Below are 15,917 nucleotides of genomic sequence, written 5' to 3'. Positions count from 1 at the left end.
CCACTGATCTGTGAGTGCGCACCAGTCCTGTTACAGCTTGTGAATATACGTGTGCTCTCCACTGATCTGTGAGTATGCACCAGTCCTGTTACAGGTTGTGAGAATACGTGTGATCTCCACTGATCTGTGAGTGCGCACCAGTCCTGTTATAGCTTGTGAGTATATGTGTGCTTTCCACTGATCTGTGAGTGCACACCAGTCCTGTTACAGCTTGTGAATATACGTGTGCTCTCCACTGATCTGTGAGTGTGCACCAGTCCTGTTACAGGTTGTGATAATACGTGTGCTCTCCACTGATCTGTGAGTGCGCCCCAGTCCTGTTACAGCTTGTGAGAATACGTGTGCTCTCCACTGATCTGTGAGTGCGCACCAGTCCTGTTACAGGTTGTGAGTATACGTGTGCTCTCTACTGATCTGTGAGTGCGCACCAGTCCTGTTACAGCTTGTGAGTATAGGTGTGCTCTCCACTGATCTGTGAGTGCGCACCAGTCCAGTTACAGCTTGTGAGTATATGTGTGCTCTCCACTGATCTGTGAGTGTGCACCAGTCCTGTTACAGCTTGTGAGTATACGTGTGCTCTCCATTGATCTGTGAGTGCGTACCAGTCCTGTTACAGGTTGTGAGTATACGTGTGCTCTCCACTGATCTGTGAGAGCGCACCAGTCCTGTTACAGGTTGTAAGAATATGTGTGCTCTCCACTGATCTGTGAGTGTGCACCAGTCCTGTTACAGCTTGTGAGTATACGTGTGCTCTCCACTTATCTGTGAGTGTGCACCAGTCCTGTTACAGCTTGTGAGTATACGTGTGCTCTCCACTGATCTGTGAGTGTGCACCAGTCCTGTTACAGCTTGTGAGTATACGTGTGCTCTCCACTGATCTGGGAGTGCATACCAGTCCTGTTACAGCTTGTGAGAATACGTTTGCTCTCCACTGATTTGTGAGTGCATACCAGTTCTGTTACAGGTTGTGAGTATACGTGTGCTCTCCCCTGATCTGTGAGTGTGCACCAGTCCTGTTACAGCTTGTGAGTATACGTGTGCTCTCCACTGATCTGTGAGTGTGCACAAGTCCTGTTACAGGTTGTAAGTATACGTGTGCTCTCCCTGATCTGTGAGTGCCACTAGTTCTGTTACAGGTTGTGAGTATATGTGTGCTCTCCACTGATCTGTGAGTGTGCACCAGTCCTGTTACAGCTTGTGAGAATACGTGTGCTCTCCAATGATCTGTGAGTGTGCACCAGTCCTGTTACAGCTTGTGAGAATACGTGTGCTCTCCACTAATCTGTGAGTGTGCACCAGTCCTGTTACAGCTTGTGAGAATACGTGTGCTTTCCACTGATCTGTGAGTGCGCACCAGTCCTGTTACAGCTTGTGAGTATACGTGTGCTCTCTACTGATCTGTGAGTGCGCACCAGTCCTGTTACAGCTTGTGAGTATACGTGTGCTCTCCACTAATCTGTGAGTGTGCACCAGTCCTGTTACAGGTTGTGAGTATACGTGTGCTCTCCCTGATCTGTGAGTGCCACTAGTTCTGTTACAGCTTGTGTGTATATGTGTGCTCTCCAATGATCTGTGAGTGTGCACCAGTCCTGTTACAGCTTGTGAGAATACGTGTGCTCTCCACTAATCTGTGAGTGTGCACCAGTCCTGTTACAGCTTGTGAGAATACGTGTGCTCTAAGATGTAGGTTCCCTGTGTAAAAAATACAGCGAAGCTTTCACCTTTAAAATGTTTAGATTTAGCTGATATGTTATTCTATAGCAAGACAATACAAATGTCAGCTCTGGAGAATCAATGCTGATCTGATATGCCGTTCCTGTATTACTCAACAGCCATGTTCAGCTCTAGACCTGTAGTGCATTGCTGCTCTAGAGCTGACTTTAACTATGTGTTTAATCCATTTGCATTTACACACAAGCAATAGTGCAATAATAAAATGCTCTAACACATAGAATTTTTTAGATAAGTAGAAAAATATTGTTTAGATACAGTAGGAGCAAGTCTGTTATCTGTCAATGCGTTTTATCATTTGAAAGCACAGACTGTTATTTAAATAAACATAGAGTTGAATATGAAATGCACAGCTGCATATTTTAGGTTTAATTTGAATGTTTTAATGGATAACAGTATATTGTGAGCAAGGCCTTCTGTTTATGTATAAAGATAGGGTGCACATGCGTTTGTGTGGGTGATACATTTGCACTGTTTAGTTTATCTATCAAATTGTATTTACTTTAATATTTTAGTTTATTTTCAGGACAAACCTGCTGTTTACAATACAATGTTTCTGCAGACCATTTCTTTAGCATATTACAAGTAATCTAGGGATTTCATAGAGTCAGGGGCAAAGCACCACCCCCACAAAAAAAAGATCACTACAGGACACTTAACAAAAGGACAGTAGTCACTTCTGCTATACCTGCAACAGGCTCCCAGCAGAGGTGGTAGGAAGTTACAGTACAGTAAAGGAATTCATGATCTCCCCCGGGTTACAGGCACTGCTGTTAACGCCTTAGCTGCCAGAGAGGAAATATCAGACTAGATGGGGGTCTGGCTGCTATGTTGTTATAAAACTGTGACCCCCCCCAGTGTGAGTGCAGATGTTGCTGGTATCACTCAGTGTCCCGCACAATAGGTGCTTATTGTGATACCTGCATTCATTAGACCCCCATTAGCTATGTGTGAGTCACAACAAAGCCGTCTGCCCATCTGCTGTTTACCAGACTGGGAGAGGAGGGGGATGGAGCCTGCCCTGGGGCTCTGGTCACGGGAAGAGGGGCAGGGCTGGGGAAGTATCAGGCTGCTCCCCCTGTACTAATCAGTCTGTTGTTAGAGTCCCGGGACACACACAGGAACCATGAGGCTGCTACTGGGCTGGGGGCTGCTCTGCCTCCTAGTGCTGCTGCAGCTGGATGAGGGCCACGGAAATACCAGGAGTGAGGTGAGTTACCGGGGGGAGAGGTAAAAGTGTGTGTGAGATGGAATGGAAGTATTTGTATCGGTATGTATATATATATATATATATATAAGTAAGTGTGTGTATGTATATGTATATATATATATATATATAAGTGTGTGTATGTATCTATCTCTGTGTGTGTATGTAATGGTGAGATGGAAGTATTTGTATCTGTATGTATATATATATAAGTAAGTGTGTGTATGTAATGGTGAGATGGAAGTATTTGTATCTGTATGTATATATATATATATATATAAGTAAGTGTGTGTATGTAATGGTGAGATGGAAGTATTTGTATCTGTATGTATATATATATATATATATAAGTAAGTGTGTGTATGTAATGGTGAGATGGAAGTATTTGTATCTGTATGTATATATATATACATATAAGTAAGTGTGTGTATGTAATGGTGAGATGGAAGTATTTGTATCGGTATGTATATATATCAGTAAGTGTGTGTATGTAATGGTGAGATGGAAGTATTTGTATCTGTATGTATATATATATATATATATATATATATATAAGTAAGTGTGTGTATGTAATGGTGAGATGGAAGTATTTGTATCTGTATGTATATATATATAAGTAAGTGTGTGTATGTAATGGTGAGATGGAAGTATTTGTATCTGTATGTATATATATATAAGTAAGTGTGTGTATGTAATGGTGAGATGGAAGTATTTGTATCGGTATGTATATATATCAGTAAGTGTGTGTATGTAATGGTGAGATGGAAGTATTTGTATCTGTATGTATATATATATATAAGTAAGTGTGTGTATGTAATGGTGAGATGGAAGTATTTGTATCGGTATGTATATATATATAAGTAAGTGTGTGTATGTAATGGTGAGATGGAAGTATTTGTATCGGTATGTATATATATATATAAGTAAGTGTGTGTATGTAATGGTGAGATGGAAGTATTTGTATCGGTATGTATATATATAAGTAAGTGTGTGTATGTAATGGTGAGATGGAAGTATTTGTATCTGTATGTATATATATATATATATAAGTAAGTGTGTGTATCTATCTATCTCTGTGTGTTTTATTGTATATCTGTGTGTGTATGTAATGGTGAGATGGAAGTATTTGTATCTGTATGTATATATAAGTAAGTGTGTGTATCTATCTATCTCTGTGTGTTTTATTATATATCTGTGTGTGTATGTAATGGTGAGATGGAAGTATTTGTATCTGTATGTATATATATATATATATATAAGTAAGTGTGTGTATGTAATGGTGAGATGGAAGTATTTGTATCTGTATGTATATATATATACATATAAGTAAGTGTGTGTATGTAATGGTGAGATGGAAGTATTTGTATCGGTATGTATATATATATCAGTAAGTGTGTGTATGTAATGGTGAGATGGAAGTATTTGTATCTGTATGTATATATATATATATATATATATATATATATATATATATATATATATATAAGTAAGTGTGTGTATGTAATGGTGAGATGGAAGTATTTGTATCTGTATGTATATATATATATAAGTAAGTGTGTGTATGTAATGGTGAGATGGAAGTATTTGTATCGGTATGTATATATATCAGTAAGTGTGTGTATGTAATGGTGAGATGGAAGTATTTGTATCTGTATGTATATATATATATAAGTAAGTGTGTGTATGTAATGGTGAGATGGAAGTATTTGTATCGGTATGTATATATATAAGTAAGTGTGTGTATGTAATGGTGAGATGGAAGTATTTGTATCTGTATGTATATATATATATATATAAGTAAGTGTGTGTATCTATCTATCTCTGTGTGTTTTATTGTATATCTGTGTGTGTATGTAATGGTGAGATGGAAGTATTTGTATCTGTATGTATATATAAGTAAGTGTGTGTATCTATCTATCTCTGTGTGTTTTATTGTATATCTGTGTGTGTATGTAATGGTGAGATGGAAGTATTTGTATCTGTATGTATATATAAGTAAGTGTGTGTATCTATCTATCTCTGTGTGTTTTATTGTATATCTGTGTGTGTATGTAATGGTGAGATGGAAGTATTTGTATCTGTATGTATATATATATAAGTAAGTGTGTGTATGTATCTATCTCTGTGTGTTTTATTGTATAAACTACAGTAACTATGTATGTATGTGTGTAGTGCTTGTATTTATCTGTGTGTGTATGCAATGGGGAGATGGAATGGAAGTATTTGTATCTGTATGTATATATATACAAGTAAGTGTGTGTATGTATCTATCTCTGTGTGTTTTATTGTATAAACTACAGTAACTATGTATGTATGTGTGTAAGTGCTTGTATTTATCTGTGTGTGTATGTATGTGTATAAATGCGTGTATGTATAATTGTATATATGTGTATGTGTAATTGTATACCTGTGTGTGTGTGTGTGTGTGTGTATATATATATATATATATATATATATGTGTATAAGTGCTTGTATGTATCTTGTGTATGTATGTATGTGTATATATATATACATACTGTATACAGTATATACTGTGTGTATGAGTATAAGTGTGTGTGTGTGTGTAATTGTATATCTTTGTGTGTATAACTGTGTATGTGTGTGTGTATATATATATATATATATCCTATATTATAAAAGACAAGAGTTTGTCTGAAGCCGTCATGCGCAGTTCAGACAAACTCTTGCAGCTGATCGCACGCGCACCCACCCGGCAGCAGCGCGAGGACCCGGCAGCACAGCTGAACAGAGAGAGAGAGAGAATATAAATAATAATAACACAACACGGCCCGTGTGAACGGGCTTTAGGACTAGTATATATATAATGTATGTGTGTAATTGTGTACATATGTATTTGTGTGTAATTGTGTATCTTTGTATATATGTGTGTCTATATCTATCTGTGTGTATAATTGTATATCTATGTGTGTGTATATCTGTATATATGTCTATACGTGTGTGTGTGTGCATATTTGTGTGTGTGTATACGTGTGCATATCTGTATATGTTATACAAATGTGTACAGGTATACCCCGCTCATACAGCGGGTTAGGGACCGGAGCCCCGCTGTAAAGTGAAACAAGGCAGTTTTAAGCTTTCTTTTCACTTGCCAGTGTGTTTAAAAACTTGATAACGTGTTTGAACTAACAAATATTAGGGGTGCAATAGTGCTACGTTTAGTTTAACGCTAGCACAGCACAGTATTCAATAAACACTGTACCTGTAAAATAGTGACAATTACTGTAGTAAAATTTGCCAGGCTATAGCACTGAGACACAGATTGCACTGTAATGCTGTAAACAGAGTGAACTAAGCATAACAAAATCGTGCCAGTTTTTGTTTCAAAATCCTTGGAGGTTGAACTTCAGCTCCACAAAGTGCTGTATTAGCGAAGCGCTGTAAAGTGAGGTATACCTGTATATGTTATGATCTTTGAGAGACCATGAGGGATGTGTGCAATGTAATATGTACTTGTTTGTCTTTGCATCATATACATATCTTTGAGTACATGTGTGTAAAAACTACAGAGATTACAAGGGTAAGGTTGTACAAGCAGAGTGAGGGAGGGCATAAGAGTGTGAGACAGGCAGACTGCAAGTGATAAATGTTTAATTCACATGTAATACAGAGAGAGAGAGAGATGGGTGCGAGAGATCCAACCACAAGTGGACAATTAGAGTAAATTATCTGTCAACACAATGCGTTTAATTTCCCATTATCTGTATTATTCTTAGGTTAGAATTTATTTGTACCCCAGAGACTGTCAGAGACACATTGATGTAACTCAGTTGTGCAGTTGGTGCGATATTTTACAATGTCAGATAGTGTGGTGTGTGCATAACTGTACACTATATGCAAATTTAGAAATTTGCATTATTTAAATTATAATATAGTAGAATTAAATAATCAGCAATTTAATAATAAAAGACAATCCATTAGCACTTACATTGCATTTTAAATGTGCAGTATATATAGTTTACATTGATTTGCCGACCCCGTTGTACCATGTGACCGCCAGAGCCGGTGCCTCAGAAAATGTGCATTTAAAAAGGCTGCAGTCTCTTAAAGGGATATGAAACGAAACAAAAATCAGACAGAGCAGACCATTTTAAAAAAAAAATTCAATTTACTTCTATTACCAAAATTGCTTTGTTCCCATCTGCTGCACTACATGACAGGAAATAGTGCTGCCCTCTACTGCTCTTGCAAATGCATAACATCCTTGCAAACCTCCTGCCATAGAGCTCCAGAAATGGGCCGGCTCCTAAGCTTATGCCCTTGTTCTATCTGAAACCTATTATAGCGCTGCGGAATCTGTTGGCGCTCTACAAATAACCAATGATAATAATAATAACATAAAAACGGCTTTAGTGTTGATATTTAATTGCAATTAATTCTTGTTTATAAATAAACATAGCCTGTTGGGTTCCAGCCGTCTCAGTTTCTGCCGTATAATCTATTGTTGTTCTTGGTTTGCGCAATACAACCTATTGTATTTATTTATGGGGCATAGACTTTCTTGAAATCCAATTTTCTCACATAATTTCTAAGCTGTTTGAAGTTTTGTTTTCAGTGTTATTCACGTATTAAAGAGACATTAAATACTCTTTTATTACAACATTTCCCCCCTGTCTTCCAAAAGATTTACATGTTAGCAGTGTGACAGTTATTAGAACAGATTAATACCTTGCTTGCTGCGGTTGTTTTTCAATGTTTAACAGACTCCACCTATCACTTTCCTTATTTGAAGGAGCCAAAACTTGACTTGAGTCTGGATAAAACAGGGTTTATAACTGTTGTCGTGTTAACTAAATCACAATTGTTTGGCTTCAGCAGAAATGATAAGATAGCAAACTAGGAAGAGGCAGGGTTTGGCTTGTGAAGAGGATCTCTTTCCATTATCAGGACTGGAAAATCCACAGTTTTCGGCCAATCAGCAGGTGCATTTCAAGTTCTGAGAATTAGAAAAATTTACAATTTTCAGAGCGTAATTATATGAAAAGAGGACAAAATAAATAACGAATGTATACTGCAAAGTTATTATTAAAGGGGCAGTACACTGTAAAATTGTTTTTCCATTAATGTATTTTAAATGACTTGTTATACCACCTGCAGAGTATAAAATATTTGAGAAATTTCATTTTCATGCTTATTTGTGTATATGAAGTAGCTGGTTTTGTGCTTTGAAACCACAGCCTATTACAGTGGGTTGAACTTAAGGTAATATCAGATCTCATTATGTTATCACTTTGTGTACACACACTTGTTTCCTTATCTTATATGTGTCTGGAACACCATGGCTCAATACAAAGAGAGAACAATGGAAAATGATCATTTTATTACTTAACTATCCTGCACCCCACTGAGGGTGTAATCTCTTCTGCTGGCTGTGTTTACTTAGGCTTGTCAATAGCATATACTCCAGTATCAAAACTTTCGGTATAGTTTGGGAAACCACAAGCTAAATCAGCTATTTCAAATGCTGAAATAGGAGTAAAGGAGCTACTTGCAACCAATTTAATACACTCTAGCACGTAAAAAGGATCATTGGGAATACTTTAAAGGGGAGAAAGTTTTTGGGTGAACTGTCCCTTTAACTAAGGGCCAGATTACGAGTGGAACGCAAACATCTGTGCACAAGAGATACGGTTTTATAGCGTGTGTTTGTGTTCGCCGGGCTTATCGCTTGTATTACGAGTTGAAAGTAAATGCGATTGATTGAGCGCAATCGTGATTTACACTAGAATATTTACAGCATCCTCAGAGCTCTGGTTAACGGTTTCCTGAAACAAAAAAGTTGCACAAAGCACACAAAAAATACATTAGTACAAAGTACAGTTAAACTCATAACACCATCTAATAAAAGCAAATATTATGATAAAAGCAAATATATTAAATCAAAGTAAATATAAATAGAATCAGATTGTGTAATAAAAAAAAACTGCCTACAATTTGTTTTCTTGCAAAATCAGAACTTAGAATTTCTCAGTGAAGACCCCGCATTTAGTGTGATAAGAGAGGAGAAAACCTATGTTTTATTCTGTCAGTTCTGAGCATGAACAAATCTGACTCCCTGTTATCTAGTCTATTTACTTTATAGTAAACCAGTCTAGACTTTTATGAGATCGTTCTAAGCTAAACCTTCCTGCAGATGCCCCTCCTCCTTGTAGGGCTGTGACACGAAGTAAGGGACACTGCACAAATTTATTGTAAAAAATAAATAAAAGGTCAAATCCATTTAAATAGATGAATAATAAATATTACACTGATTTATATAAAGTATAAGACACTGCTTAGTGCTTTTCTTATTACAATAATGAAACATCCCTTTGAATTATAGACTTTATTTTTTTCGTGTATCCTCAGTTTATCCGATAAGAAGTTTGGTTTAGTGAGCTGAGTCCAGCAGCTGATCATAACATTCTAATTCACCAAACCGCTGGGCGAGATGCTTTTTGTTCTTCGTAGTTCACATGAGCAAATTCAAAGACAAAACAATTTGCTGCGGAAAACCTGTGGCTCAGTTCCAATGTTTTAGAGTCTAATCTTTCGTGGCTTTCTTACCAATAGGGTTGTGATTACAGACAAAACATTGCCTGCTGTCTCTCTTTAAAGGGACAGTAAACAGTGTCACTACAAGACATTTCTGATGTCTTGTGATAGAAAACTATCAGTCAAGTCTAAACATTATTGAAGAGATGTTAAAATGAAAGTCAATCCTAGCGTTTTTTAGCCAAAATTTTTTTTGCTAAGAGGTGATGTTTTCACCTCCTTAGTAAATAGACGTGCGGTAAATCCGGCTTGGTGCCCATGGGAGCTGGATATACCGCACGGCTATTGGATAAGAGGTGAAAAAAAAGTTGAGCCGTGTGCTGCTGTAGCAGCTAAGAACTGCGATCAATTGAAACAAATAAAGGAGCTTTCTACATGAAGTATCTTATACTTCATGAATGAAAGTCCCCTTTATTTGTTTCAATAGTCAATAATAGCATTTGTACAATGCTAGGATTGACTTTCACTTTAAACAGGGCTCCTTTAGTAAAAAGAATGATGTTAAATCAAAGTGACCATATAAAGAAACATTGTTTAAAAGAATGCTAACAACTCACTTGTTTTTTGCTACATGAGCACATAGAAATTCTCAGTGTATCCCCAGGCTTCAGCTATATAAGAGAGCTACCATTATGGAACTTAGGTTACATGGTCACATGACTTTTTGCAGCAAAAGTGCTATACTGAGCATGGGCAATAAACTAATTGCAGATAGAAGTCTCCTAGCAACACTTCAAAGGAAAAAATGCTACTTTGCCTTCCTGCAGAGACCACAGCCCCACTGTAGGGCTGTAACAGGAAGTAATTGACTTTACAAATTAAGTTAAAAAAGGTAACAAAAGATACAATTATTTTAAAGTGCTGAATAATAAATATTGCAACGATTTATATTAAGTATAATCTACTGCTTATTTTAGTACACAAATGAAACAGACTGTTTTATATCCCTTTAAAACAAATTAACATCTTGTTTGTTGCAATTGTTTTTTAATAGCCAAATCCACCCACCATTTGCCTTAGTCCTGCAGACAACAAGACTAGCCACTGTTATTATGTTAGTATAAAATGAGTTGTTTTGCAGTTATCAGTTAAAGCCAATAAGGGATGTTCTCCCCAGAAAATGTTGCCAGTCGGGTGGTGTTATGAAGCAGCCAGGTGGGGGCAGTGTAATATTTTTTTTGTGATATCCAAAGCACAAATTCATTGCAAAATTGAACATAAATGTATTTAAGGGTAGTTCATGCAATAAATATTGAATATTTTTAATATTAGCTCATTTTAGCTTAATATTGGCTAGCCAGGTGGTCAGTAAAATCAGCCGGGGGGGGGGGGGGTGGCTACCCATTGGGACGGATATGTAGCAGACTTAGTCTTAAAGCAAATATTAGCATGAGAATAGCAGGTAGAAATATAAGTAAATTAGTTCTATAAAGTAACGGGCTTTACCATGTTCTGAGTGTCTCTTCTGCTAAGAACAGTTACAGACAGATATAAAACATGTAATGAAAGAGAGTGGGGAATATAAAATCAGACTATCTAACAGGGTTTCCACACAGCCTTGTTTGCACATTGTCTTTTTGTACCTGTTTATATCTGTCCCTAAATGCCATCAGTGGAAGAGATAGATAAGTAGAAAACCTAGGTTACAACATGGCAGTGCCCATTACTTTATAGAAACCCAATAAGGAAATGAGAAAGCTAAACATTTTCAGAGTTAAGTAAAGGTGACAAACTAAATAATGACAGTTTTTATACTGCACATACACATTTTATATTACAATCTCAAACTGTCTAATGTCCCTTTTAATAACCTCTTACTATTGTGTAAAACATGAGCTGTCTATCGCCCCTTAAAGAAGCCAAAAAGGACATTAGCAAGTTATGTGACTGGACGCAAAAGGATGTCCCTTTAAGTACGGATATTCGCTATATATACTAAACGCAGAACTTTCATTTTCATTATAGTATAAAATGAATGTCATCTTTAGGTTGTAACAGGAAAATAAGTACATCATGGGTGACCCAGACAAAAATAAATAAATAAAAAATAAAAAAAAGTAACAACTGGCGTAAAGGGATAGTGTACTCTTGATTTTTCTCCCCCTCAATTATCAGTTTTACCTGCTGCAGTGTATTAAATTGTTTACAAATGGCTCCTTTACCTTTACTTCAGCATTTGAAATATGATATTTTACCTGTGATATCTCTATCTATACTGTCAGTTTCTATACTTAAGTATAGGGTATTGAAAAGCTGTGTAAACATTGCCTGCAGAAATATCACTCCCAGTGGGGAGGGGTATGACAGATAAATAATACAATGCTAACTTTCAGTTGTTCTCTCTAAGGATTGGGTTTTGGTATACAGAGACAGAAGAATGTGTGTCTACAGAAAGTGATAAATAAGGAAATCTAATTTCCCTGCAAGCTTAACCCATTTTAACGGGTTGTGGTATCAAAGAACAAAATCATTTATTTGATATACAAAAAAAAAATACAGAAGCAATTTTACATACATTTTATACTCTGCACTGTCCCTTTAAAGAACTGAAATGATGTGTGAGGGAGACTGAGCAGGGTTGGGGCGTGTTGTAGGTAGATACTGTGGTAGGTACAGCGGGCAGTGATCTCAACCTGTCACAATATCGCAATATCCAGCGCGGTTGGGTGATATTCTCTAGTTTGGCTGCACTGTTGGGAGTAAATTTATTTATTATTATTCATTTATATTTCTCACCATTTTGTTCTTTTATATTTTCTAGCACCAGTTGATATCTTTAGTGAAGGATGAAAATAGCAAACGTCCATCCAAACCCAAACCCAAGCCCAAACCCAAGCCGTGCCCAGGCTGCTTCTCAACCCTTGATGACAAAACTTTGAGCTTAAGAAGTCAAAAAGAATTGATAGTGACTGAGGTAGGTTATGTCTGTATATAAGATGACCTGAGGTAGGTTTTGTCTGTATATAAGATGACCTGAGGTAGGTTATGTCTGTATATAAGATGACCTGAGGTAGGTTTTGTCTGTATATAAGATGACCTGAGGTAGGTTATGTCTGTATATAAGATGACCTGAGGTAGGTTATGTCTGTATATAAGATGACCTGAGGTAGGTTATGTCTGTATATAAGATGACCTGAGGTAGGTTATGTCTGTATATAAGATGACCTGAGGTAGGTTATGTCTGTATATAAGATGACCTGAGGTAGGTTTTGTCTGTATATAAGATGACCTGAGGTAGGTTATGTCTGTATATAAGATGACCTGAGGTAGGTTTTGTCTGTATATAAGATGACCTGAGGTAGGTTATGTCTGTATATAAGGTAAAACAACGGGAGCTGCCATGTTGTAACTTAGGTTACCTTCTCTGCTGTGGCCAATTAAAGTGAAAGTCAACCCTAGCGTTTTTGAAATGCTAGGATTGACTATTGAAACAAATAAAGGGGACTTTCATTCATTAACCCCTTAAGGACACGGCCATTTTTCAATTTCTTTCCCTGAAGGACCAGGGCTTTTTTTAAATTTCTGCAGTGTTTGTGTTTAGCTGTAATTTTCCTCTTACTCATTTACTGTACCCACACATATTATATACCGTTTTTCTCGCCATTAAATGGACTTTCTAAAGATACCATTATTTTTATCATATCTTATCATTTACTTTAAAAAAATGATAAAATATGAGGAAAAAATGGAAAAAAACACACTTTTTCTAACTTTGACCCCCACAATCTGTTACACATCTACAACCACCAAAAAACACCCATGCTAAATAGTTTCTAAATTTTGTCCTGAGTTTAGAAATACCCAATGTTTACATGTTCTTTGCTTTTTTTGCAAGTTATAGGGCCATAAATACAAGTAGCGCTTTGCTATTTCCAAACCACTTTTTTTTCAAAATTAGCGCTAGTTACATTGGAACACTGATATCTTTCAGGAATCCCTGAATATCCCTTTACATGTATATATTTTTTTTTAGAAGACATCCCAAAGTATTGATGTAGGCCCATTTTGGTATATTTCATGCCACCATTTCACCACCAAATGCGATCAAATAAAAAAAAATGTTCACTTTTTCCCAAATATTTTCACAAACTTTAGGTTCCTCACTGAAATTATTTACAAACAACTTGTGCAATTATGGCATAAATGGTTGTAAATGCTTCTCTGGGATCCCCTTTGTTCAGAAATAGCAGACATATATGACTTTGGCGTTGCTTTTTGGTAATTAGAAGGCCGCTAAATGCCACTGCGCATCACACGTGTATTATGCCCAGCAGTGAAGGGGTTAATTAGGGAGCATGTAGGGAGCGTCTAGGGTTAATTTTAGCTTTAGTGTAGTGTAGTAGACAACCCCAAGTATTGATCTAGGCCCATCTTGGTATATTTCATGCTACCATTTCACCGCTAAATGCGATTAAATAAAAAAAAACGTAAAATTTTTCACAATTTTAGGTTTCTCACTGAAATTATTTACAAACAACTTTTGCAAGCATGGCATAAATGATTGTAAATACTTCTCTGGGATCCCCTTTGTTCAGAAACAGCAGACATATATGGCTTTGGCGTTGCTTTTTGGTAATTATAAGACCGCTAAATGCCGCTGCGCACCACATGTGTATTATGCCCAGCAGTGCAGGGGTTAATTAGGTCATTTGTAGGGAGCGTGCAGGGTTAATTTTAGCTTTAGCGTAGAGATCAGCCTCCCACCTGACACATCCCACCCCCTGATCCCTCCCAAACAGCTCCCTTCCCTCCCCCACCCCACAATTGCCCCCGCCATCTTAAGTACTGGCAGAAAGTCTGCCAGTACTAAAATAAAAGGTGTATTTAAAAAATAAAAAATAAAATTGTATAGCATATTTACATATGCAGCTGTGTAGGATCCCCCCTTAGCCCCCAACCTCCCTGATCCCCCCCCAAACAGCTCTCTACCCTCCACCTCTAACTTACTGGGAGCCATCTTGGGTACTGGCAGCTGTCTGCCAGTACCCAGTTTGCAAATAAAAATGTATTTTTTTTTAATTTTTTTATTTATTTTCCTTTTTTCTGTAGTGTAGTGTAGCTTCCCCCCCACCAATCCCCCACCCGCTCCCAGATCCCTTAGATTAACTTTTATTAGGGATTTTATCCCCCCTTACTGCCACTTCTTTTTCCGTAGTGAAGCGGTTCCCACCCGCTCCCTCCCCGTGCACGCGCCCGCCCGCCGCCCCCCGTGCACGCGCGCGCTCCGGTGCGCACTCCCGACAACCCCGCCCGCGATCCCGCCCTCCTCTCTCTTCAGCCTTTCATCGATGGCCGCCCACCCGCCTCCCACGTCAGCTCCCACCCACCAACGATTGCGGCCATCGATGCCGGTGCAGAGAGGGCCACAGAGTGGCTCTCTCTGCATCGGATGGGGGAAAAATGTTATTGCAGGATGCCTCGATATCGAGGCATCACTGCAATAACTGTAAAGCGGCTGGAAGCGATCAGGATCGCTTCCAGCCGCTTTAATCCCCAAAGTCGTACAGGGTACGTCGCTGGTCTTTAAAGACCAGGTTGTGTGCGACGTACCCTGTACGACTCGTGTCGTTAAGGGGTTAAGTATAAGATACTTCATGTAGAAAGCTCCTTTATTAGTTTCAACTGATCTCCATTCTGAGCTGCTATGGAAGCCCACGGCAGATCGCTGTTTTGTTTGAGAGGTGACGTTTTCACCTCTTAGCCAATAGCCGTGCAGTAAATCTGGCTTGGCGTCCTCGGGAGCCGGATTTACCGCACGGCTATTTGCTAAGAGGTGAAAACGTCACCTTTTTAGCAAAAAATGTTTTTGCCGTTGACTTTGTTAACAGCTAAGAACGGCGATCAGTTGAAACAAATAAATGAGCTTTCTACATGAAGTATCTTATACTTCATGAATGAAAGTCCCCTTTATTTGTTTCAATAGTCAATCCTAGCATTTCAGAAACGCTAGGATTAACTTACACTTTAAGGACAGTTATAAATAGGTCACTGGCGTGTGCAGCCAATGGCTGTGTGGAATAGAACAGTGTTCTGAAAAGCTCACAATTTCAGAATGTAATTATAGGAACATGGGACAAAAAAATATATTGCAATGGTATTTTTTTTTTTATATGATTTATCATTTTATATTAGCATCTCAAAGTGTCTAATGTCCTTTACATACTCTAAAAAAAAAATTGTATTTCACGTTGATAACTATGTATATGTGCAACTCTCTCTAGTACAAATACACATATGTTGCCTTCAGCACCATTGCTGCTAATATATTCTACAACTTGACTTGTTCAGGTTAATGTGTCTTTGCTGGGGAAGGAGCAGCACATGGATATATTGTGCAAACCCTTTTGTTGTCGTTGGGAGATTCCCTCTGCTTTGCAATCTCAGCATTAGATATTGTGAAATACAATTGATGTTGGATTGGATTTTG

At 37.7% G+C, this 15,917-nt stretch overlaps 1 protein-coding gene across 5 annotated transcripts in view; it reads left to right on the top strand.

Annotated features, from left to right (window-relative positions):
* Window positions 1-2,786: 2,786 nt before the first annotated feature.
* LOC128660070 (uncharacterized) overlaps window positions 2,787-15,917 on the top strand; it is a 124,996-nt gene continuing 111,865 nt past the window's right edge. For all 5 annotated transcript variants that reach the window (XM_053713682.1, XM_053713680.1, XM_053713681.1 and 2 more), the window contains exons 1-2: window positions 2,787-2,941; window positions 12,252-12,404. In XM_053713682.1, the coding sequence (XP_053569657.1) occupies window positions 2,858-2,941; window positions 12,252-12,404 (237 nt within the window). In that variant the 5' untranslated portion in view covers window positions 2,787-2,857. The remainder of the gene's footprint in view (window positions 2,942-12,251; window positions 12,405-15,917) is intronic.

The sequence above is a fragment of the Bombina bombina genome, chromosome 5, assembly GCF_027579735.1.
Source record: "Bombina bombina isolate aBomBom1 chromosome 5, aBomBom1.pri, whole genome shotgun sequence".
Classification (NCBI taxonomy): Eukaryota; Metazoa; Chordata; class Amphibia; order Anura; family Bombinatoridae; genus Bombina; species Bombina bombina.
The sequence above is the reverse complement of the archived record's forward strand: the minus strand, read 5'-3'. Positions and strand labels throughout refer to the sequence as shown.